At 36.1% G+C, this 9,586-nt stretch overlaps 1 protein-coding gene across 1 annotated transcript in view; it reads right to left on the reverse strand.

The window, feature by feature from the left end:
• LOC110098158 (mediator of RNA polymerase II transcription subunit 23) overlaps positions 1 to 9,586 on the reverse strand; it is a gene marked incomplete at its 5' end in the record, with an annotated part of 70,997 nt that overhangs the window by 4,369 nt on the left and 57,042 nt on the right. The window contains 4 exon segments of the mRNA XM_020824891.1: positions 3,226 to 3,407; positions 5,211 to 5,979; positions 6,071 to 6,311; positions 8,752 to 8,900. Of these exon segments, the coding sequence (XP_020680550.1) occupies positions 3,226 to 3,407; positions 5,211 to 5,979; positions 6,071 to 6,311; positions 8,752 to 8,900 (1,341 nt within the window).

The raw sequence follows: 9,586 nt of genomic DNA on the forward strand, positions 1-9,586 counted from the left end.
TTTCTCCCACCACGCGCAATAAAGGCGTGTATGGGGTCTTCGACTGTACCTGTTTAAAAGACACAATTTGCTTTCCCCAAGCTCGGGGGTACTTATAAGTGATCCCGTCGCGCCGTAAGTGCCGCACCGGGGTCCCTTCCCACCAAGCGCAATAAAGGCGTGTATAGGCGGTTTTCCGGTGCGCCACAAACGCTGAAGTAGAGTTTAGGTGATTTCTGCCTCGTCGTAGGCGTCGGACCGGGGTCCCATCCCACCATGCGCAATAAAGGCGTGTATAGGCGGTTTTCCGGTCCGCCGCACACAACGAAATCGAGAATCTGAGTTTAGAAAGTCCGTACCTTCGCAGGGTTGGCGGTGTCGGTTCGAGGATCAAGGGAGATGTATTTTTTTCTTTTATTAATTATAATTAACATTAAATAAATAAGGTTAATTAAATAATTATTCTTAATTAATCATTCATTTTTTTATTAATTATCATTAATTAAAATAATTAATTAAAATTATTAAGATTAATTAATATAATAAGTTATAACTAATTTAGAATCAATTATAACTTAATTAATATTAATTACTTTTAATAAAATATAATTAATTAATATTAACTAATAATAATTAATTTATAAATTCTGATTAATTAAAAATAATAATTGTAATTAATTATATTTAATTAATATAATTATAATTAAATTATTTATAATAATAATAAAATTAATCCATTGTTTCGGTGGATTCAAAGGGATTTGGCCGAGAAGCACGTGAAAGGGAGCAAAGTTACCTTCACAGCCTTTGAGCTATTGTGCTTGCTTCCGATAAAAAATGTTATAACTTCCGATCGAGCAGGCAGAAGGGACCCGTCCAGAGAAGTGGAGTCGGGGTAGCGGCGTCAAAGGGAGAATGTTAACTTCATGCCAGTGAGCTCCGGTTGCTTCTTCCGATCGGACCAGCAGGGAAAGTCATCGAATGAGGTAGGTCTCTCTCTCTCTCTCTCGGCTTCTCTCTGCCGGAGGTTGGACGGACACGACAAGGGCAGAGGAGATCGGGTGGTGTTCGTATGAGAAGAGGGAGCTGCTCGTTGCTCTCGGCTTGTGGGATCAGAGAAGGGCAGCAGCGACGGGATCGAGAAAGCAGCGACGGGAGCTCGTGGGTAGCGAACGGGAGAAGAGTCGTGCCCTGTGAGAGCCCAATCGGTTGGCTTTTATAGAAGCTGGAGAGGGGCGATCGAGGCTGTCATCGCGGGATTCACGGGAAGAGACGGGAGCGACGCCGATATAGCAGGATTTGCGGGAAGAGATCGATTCGGCGCCGTTTGCAGAGCTAGGTACTGTAGCAGGCCGCGATTTCTACAGGATTCCTGGATCCCATGGACGTGAGGTATGTATTCTGGATTTTGAGCTTTATTCCCTCTTTTGATCTCTTGGGTATAACATGAAGGTCAACAGTTGAACACAAGTTGTTCGAAAACATCAAGTTGGAAGGACACCCCTAGATGAGAATAGCCAAGTTTTAAATTTAAATATACCCTTAATAAGATTTTGGTGTGTTTGAAATTCACCATATAATTCATTTTTAATGTAATTGGAGTTCCTCCAATTTGGAGGATTTTCAAATATACTAGAACTTCATTGCCTGCCACCGTCAGTCGTCATAGCTAGCCACTACTGCCTGCCACTAATCATGCTTTACACAGCATTCATTTTACTTGAGAAAAAAAAAATCACATTTATTTTACACTCATCCAAATAGTTCCAAAGTATTTGAAATACACTACAATAATTTTTACACCGCAATTCTTTATATTGCTTTTTTTTTTCAGCCAACAAAACAACAACTAAAAGATAAATATAAAATTTAGTTAAATGTTGCAGAGATGAGGATGCTTAGGTGAATGAGTGGCTTTACACTTAAAGAAATAATGCGAAACAAGTATATATGTGAAAAAGTTGGAGCAGCTCTAATGTTAGATAAGAATAGAGAGTCACCTCAAATGGTTTGGTCACATAAAATGTTGGCCTTTCGATGACTTGGTTAGGAGAGTAGATGCATTATATTTGACCTATGTTAAAAAGGTAGAGGAAGACTTAAGAAACTTGGTTAGAAAGCATTAGAAGTAACCTTTTTTTAATTAGATTTAAATGAAAGTTTTTTGCTAAATAAGACAATGGAGAAAAATGATTCATGTAGCCGACCCCAAGTAGTGGGATAAGGGCTTGATGTTGTTGCTAATGCTTACTCGTTTCCCCATCTAATTATCTATAACTTTATATCACCATTCATCATTGATCTCCTTCCATCTATTTAACTCTAGTTCTCTCATTCAAGATTTATTTCATCCCTTCCCTAGTTTCTCCTTCCCTCATATCATTTTCCACTCTCTCTCTCTCTCTCTCTCTCTCTCTCTCTCTCTCTCTCTTATAGCCAAAAGTTAATTTGGTTCATGACAATTAAATTGCTCCATTCTAACAGATAATCCTTGAGAAGGATGTAGTTGCTTACCACCAGGGAGCTTAAGGAGCACATCCAGTGAATTTTAAAATAAGGGGGGGCCTAGTTGCTCTTCGCTAATGAACGGGGAACCTTTTAACAAATATCCCCGTACTTGTAACATAATTTGTAAGATTGAGCAAGAATCATACCTGGGATTACCAAAATTTCAAAAAAAAAAAAAAAAAAAAAAAAAAAAAAAATTTCAAAAAAAAAAAAAAATAAAAAAAAAATAAAAAAATCAAGAAGAAGCATCATTTAATAAATTAAGAATCGCAAGAACTGCATTTTCAAGTTAATAGAAGGAATATCAATGAGTGAACCGGTCATTTACTTTAAGACGAAGGAAAAATTCATGGAAAATAACAACAGTAACTAGCATGGACATACAGCATGTGGTGAACTGTAAGTTAACATAGGATTAAAGAAACATAGGTAAACTCAAAGATTACTAGTGCAAAGTTATATCTAAACTGTTCTAGCTACAATACATGAGAGTTGTATTGTTTCTACTTTCAAATAAATCAATGGAAAAAAATATGCAGGATGAGAACAGTAATATCCAACATAGTACTTGTTTAAACCAGCAAAGTTGATTTAAATGAAGCATGCTTAGTGAATCTGTGTTTGTTGATGATCTTCTGCATAGTTTTAAACTCAACTTCCAAAATAAAAAGGTTACGCAAGTGAAACCATATCAATTAGTTTGGCAGAAAAATAAACTCTTCATAGAAATTAGCATACCTTCATGAAAAGTGGGCGGGCAAAGGCAAGACGTGGCAGCAATGGGCTCATTATACGGAATGCTATTCTCATCATTCCAATTGATGTCACAGGACGAAGATGTTTGATGATAGTGTGTGTGGATTCTAGCCACTCATGTGGAAGATTACTAAAGAAAGAATGCAGAAGGGCAACTATATTTCCTGGAACAAAGCAATTGAGAAGCACTAGTTTTAGTTATCACAAATAATTCGAAAAGGAACAATTAGACAGATTTGGATCACACGGTTATATATTATTATACAACAAAACAATGGCATGGGTTATGACCACATGGTAGCAATCTCACTACATGGCTTTAGAGGCGTCGTGAATCTTTTCATTAACCCATTTATAAAACTTTATCTGACACCATGCATAATATGATTGTGTGAATATATATATATATATATACACACACACACTGAAAGATGTACTATTCTTCTCCGAATTATAGCTTTACATATAACACTATATAAACCTTCAAAATCAACATCACATTAAAAATTTACTTTTACCTGGACTTTTCGCAATAAATATTCTTCAATACATACAAAATATCATTAATAACCCACGTTTTTTATCCTAAAACATTTGAAAATCTCTACAATTAGAAGTAACAATTATTCTCTCATGTAATTATAATCATCCAATGAGAAAATTTTGGTGCATATAAATGATGATCAAACATCTTAAAAATGATTAAAGCCACATAAGCCTATAGTCTTAATAAACATGAAGAAAAATGAGTTATGTTGATCTTATATTTAAAGTTTGTGACACCAAAAAACTAAATGACACGAAAATGATGATTCTCCTTCTAGCAGGATAAAGTTCATCCCATTTATATATTTGAAACTTTCAACTGTTATTAAAAATTTGAACTATTGATTGGATTATTCTCCTTGGTCAAGCAATTCATAGTTTCGTGGCTAAGCTAAACTGCAAATTTAAATTGGGAAGGAACTTCAATGTCTTCAAATTACCCCAAACTAAATGATTCACCTTATTAGTTTATAAATTCCCCACTAGGATTTCCCTGTGATCAGCTCAAGTGATTGAGATGGCAAGATCAATCTTCTTTTGTTCAGCGAGTTGTCCCAAATTCTAAGAATCACCACTAATTTACTCAAATATATATACTATAGTCCACCATAATGTTGTCAGGTCTCCATTAAAAAAAAAATAATAACCAGTGTGTATCTTGGTTTTAATGTGCAAACTCCATATTTCTGTGTCAAGCCTTATCATAGATCAGAATGTGATATCGAGGCTTTAGATCATGGACTAGAACCTTTATGTCCTCTGCTAGAAGCGATGAGGGTATTCTTTAAAAATTATACCTTAACCTGTCGTGACATTCCCACGTTAGGCACTTTATTGTGATAAAAAATTCAAGCTAGATCTCAAGAAACAATTAGTGGTGTCATATCTTTTGCTGAAAGATCCTCAAATTTGTGGAGCTAAAGAAACTGTTCTAACAGCCAACACAAAGGGTTTAAAATTCTAAGATTTCTTGTTTGCTCACAAATAGGTAGCTAAGCTCGCATAAAATTACCATCCTAAATTTAGCGAATGTACTTAAGCCAATCCTTTTCCATACAAAATTGATTACGCCAACATCTACTAATGCTGTTGAATAATATAATTATGTCCTAGGGTCCTAAATGTATACAGAATATAAGCCATCAACATATGCACCAGTTTTTAAACCATGACCATTTAATATGATGTATTTTAAATGACATGCCTGTGATGAGCCAAAAACTAACAAGAGGCTAGTATGCTAGCAAAATTTCATCATAGGGTCCTTTGCATGGTCATTGACTTGGTCAAGTGTAGCTAAAAGCTTTCTAAGATAACCATATAGGTTTCTTGATTTAAGTATTCATGGTGGATTTGAATGGTTCTGGACTTCTTTAACAACAAAGTGATTACACAAAAAGAACAAACTGCACAAGTTATACCTATGGCGGTTGAGGTGTTATCTTGAGAAGCCCATGATGGATCCACCAAAGCATAACTAACAGCTGAATCCAGCTCCTTAATTGACCTCATGCCATCAGTAAGCCACCAACATTCTTTAATTATACGAGAAGCCTCCGAATAGAGTTGCAAGTGAAATTCAGGTGGGAGCTGGGCTAATAGAAGCCCACATGCTTGAATCATTAAACAAGACAATTGTTGGCATGAGTAACCACTTTTGGAAACAAAATTGGTAGCATTTATTCCAGGTGCTGGAGCTGAACGATTTGGCCCAGATGATTCGGACCCTCCGGCCGATGGAGATGTTGGGAGACCAGAAGTCTGCCCAGACCCCCCTGACAGCCCTTGCAGGCCATTGGTAGACTGAATTAGTGAGGGCTGTACATTAACAACAATTTGAACTAGTGAAGATACTATATGGGATGCTGTTGCTGGAAGTGAAAGTATTTCAATGGTTGCAGTTTCCAGGACAAGCTGTGTATACGTCCCTGGATCCTGATTTTGGTAAAATGCTTTCTGCCCATCAGCATTGTTGGCTGATGCTGACTGAGGAGATGCTTGACTTTTGCTTATTGTTGGACGGCCAGAAATGCCAGAAGGCTCACTCGCTGTCTCAGATTTTGATTTACTGTTTAATGGAGAAATAACACCATTCACCAAGCCTACTAACAGAGTAGCAAAGTAGTCCACGGGTGGGCAGATAGGTGGATTTGATGAAACATATTGAGGAAATGACTCTGACAACGGAATCTGAAGAAAAGTTTGAAGTCAATAAAAAAAAAAAAAAAAGGAACATGCAGAGAGAACAAAAGTTGATATTAGGAAATGAAGCCATAATGACCTTTGAAATGTCGAGAACTTTGAGTATGCGAACAATAAGCTTGCTTGGGAGATGACCATAAAAATATGCAAGGATATCGCGAACAAAAGTAAATCTTAGTGGGTGGAAGATGAGAAGTGAAGAATATAATGCCAGAACTCTTTCAGCAATATCAGTAGCATCATTTTCAATTAACCTATAAATGATTAGTGGAATCACAGGGACCAGTCGTGCAGCAATATCATCAAAAAAAGGAGGGTACCTGCAAATGCCATGGAAATAACATGCAAGTAAGAACCCAAGGAATTAACAAAAAAACCATCAACTGGAGATAATAAGATATTTATAACCAGGTGGGTAACATAAATCCATTGCCATACCTTAAAAGGAAATAGAACTCAGTGTAGCTTGTAAAAAAAGGTAGGCAAAGGTTATTATATTGAATGCCATGCCATAGAATTACCCAAGTAGGTTAAACAAACACCATGATTATGGGTCTATAATAAATATAAAAATGATTAAAGCAGGTAGAATAAAGGATATCTGAAAATAATATCTAAACCAAGAATTTACACCAGGAGTTCCTCACTCCCGCAATGCTGAAGTTTCAAACGATTGAAACAAATGCTATGAAGAAACACTCATCCTAACTTGCACCAACAGTGATATGGTCCATGTGGCAGAAGAACCATTCATCCATGCAATGAATCTTTGTTCCCAAACTTACAGAGCAACTAACCATCCAAAAATAGGGATAGAGCCCATAGATGTCGGTCATATTATAATCTTTAAACAGGTTGCTACTTACTAGGTGTTTGTGTTTGTGCTCTAGCACCACTTAGCTAGCCCGACGATGAATGCTAATATTGCAAGACCAAACTCCTCTCTTATCGTCAGTATTTTGCTACTAAGATTCCCTCAAGAGCAGTGCACTTCCAATTCCACCAGTGACCTGTCAATCTTCTTTAGGAAAGTCTATCGGAAAAAAGTTTAAATTTATTTGAGAGAATTTTAGGTTTGAGATGATAAGTGCTTGGTTTACGTTTATAACCCGAGAGAGCTCTTAGTGAAGCCATTAGGAATGCCTATAGCACCATGCACTTCAGACAGTGATAAAGAATGGTATCAAAATCTACATGCAAAATAAACAATCGCATCTAAAAATTTACTGACAAGCAATGGGGAGGAAAAACGTGAATGAGAAATGAATTGTGATACATGTTTTCAAGTTCAATGCATGCAAAGATCTAACACGTGTGAATCCAAGAAAGCAAGCTATAAAGCAATTTGAACTAGAAATTAACTTCATAAGCAAGGATTAAAACTGGGTAGTTGACCCAACATTTTGAAAGATGCAGTTCCCTCCACTTGATATTTGCTTTCAACAATCATCATCGAGGTATTTGAATATTTTATTTTTGTCATTTGAACCATGCCAACTCTGTCTACTAGCTAATAGATGAACGAGCTAGAATATTAACTTTGTGAGTTATCATATGAATGGTGAACTTGCGAGTTTGTATTTTTATAATGAATTTTCTTCTTAAAAGATAATGAAGGCTTGATGCAAACATAAATAAAATATTTTTTGCATATTTCAGTCCAATGTTTATTTCGAAAAATAGGAATCATAGTGCATTGTTTGAAACTTCAAATTGTTTAGATGAATACAAATTTCATTCATTATTTTAACCAATACAACATTCTCAGATGTTAAAATAAAGAGAATGATGCATGTGGCTGGAATACATACAGAAGTTTTGACTTTTCTTTCAAATGGCATGCAAGCTTTTAATTTGCACACATGTGTGTTTTTGTAATGGAGCATGATAGCCTCCACCGAAAACCAACATTTTGAAAATTTTATAAGACGCACAGCATTTTTAATTTGCACACATTAAAGCTAGTAAAGCTTTTCTAGCACAGAATATCATAACCAATTATCGATTCAGTCATGTTACCATCTATGCTGAACAGAAGAGCTCAAAAGTAAGATAATCTGGTCCAGTGTGATCACCATCCAAAATCCCCTATATTTCCTCAAAGCTGACACTTTATTATGATCTCTATAGACTGAAACGAACAGGTTATTTCAGCAGACTAAACTGATTGAACGATAAGTGATGGCAAAATTCCTACTTTTTCATATAAATGTGTTGGGTCTCTTGCAACAAGAACGGATATCCAGGAGGCAAGCTTTGAGAAATTGATAGAATAATGGTGGAAAAGAAAAAGAAAGTTAGACTTTGGAATTTAGAAAAGTGGATATTAGGCTTTCAAAGGATAAACCTGAAGTAGATGGTAACAGAAACTTATAAATGTTAACCTACTGTTGAAGACCGTATCTGCTAAGTGAACTTATAATATATGCCAAAACCTGAGTTATATTACAAGCTATAACAATTCTTTGCATGCTAATCCAGAAAATAATAAAATCCAATTAACCGCAATTGTTAAGTACTCGGAACATAACTTTCAAAGTCTTAAGAGATTGCTTGAAAGTAGTGGATGAAGAATCTTGAAGCATATTATTGATCAGGCTAAATAAATGTAAAGAGATTGCTTGAAAGTAGTGGATGAAGAATCTTGAAGCATATTATTGATCAGGCTAAATAAATGTAACTGACATATTTATTAAATAAATGATGCCCAAATTTCATAGCATCATTATAAGTAAAGAACAATGAAATTGTAATTCTCACCTGTCTTTCCACACAAGGTGGTTTCCAAGAGCTTTTTGAATTTCAACTCTTTTTGGGGGCTGGTTATTGAGCCAATGCTCAGGCGAAGTACGACTTGCACAGAACATTTTAATCCTCTGCTGGAGTTCTGTTCGGTCAAGCAAACTTATCTGGACAGATAACATAATTATCAGACAAATCTATACTTAAGTTTAAAAACCCTCATAGTTGAACACTAGTAAACTTTGGCAACAGAAAAATTACCAAAGATAAATTATTAAACAGTAAGAATTGCTTACTGGACAGAGAACATAATTATCATGCAAAATCTACACATAAGTTTAAAAACTTGGTAGTTGTTAGACCGGTCCACTGGACCGGTCCAGCCAGTCCGCACAGGACCGGCAAGTCGCAAAGAGCGACCGATCTCCGCCTCCTGCAGAGATCGAGCGGCCCGACCAGCCGAAGAGATCATTTTAGGAAGCGTTTTTTAGCGTTTTGAGAGGGAAATTTGAATGTAGGGACTGTTTAGGGATTTCCTTTTGATTTGTATGCATTAAATAGTAGATTTTCCAATGGTTTGAGCATCTTGAATTTGGCTGAAATTTGAGATCTCGTAGATTTAGGGTTTCTTTGGGCTCTAGCGGCGTCTAGAGATTTGGGAGAGATCGATCCTCCTCTCGAATTGAGGATCAATTGTATCTTTGCTGTTTTATTCATCTACTAGTGAAATACAAGAGTTTTTCTTCGTTTTCTATCAGATTTCCTTGTCAATTTGCTGTTTTTCTGCTGTAAACAGCAGATTTCTGCTGTGGACAGCAGTTTCCATCGGATCAACTTCAGTTTTGGTGAGAAA

The sequence above is a fragment of the Dendrobium catenatum genome, unplaced genomic scaffold (assembly GCF_001605985.2).
Source record: "Dendrobium catenatum unplaced genomic scaffold, ASM160598v2 fragScaff_scaffold_1238, whole genome shotgun sequence".
Taxonomy (NCBI): Eukaryota; Viridiplantae; Streptophyta; class Magnoliopsida; order Asparagales; family Orchidaceae; genus Dendrobium; species Dendrobium catenatum.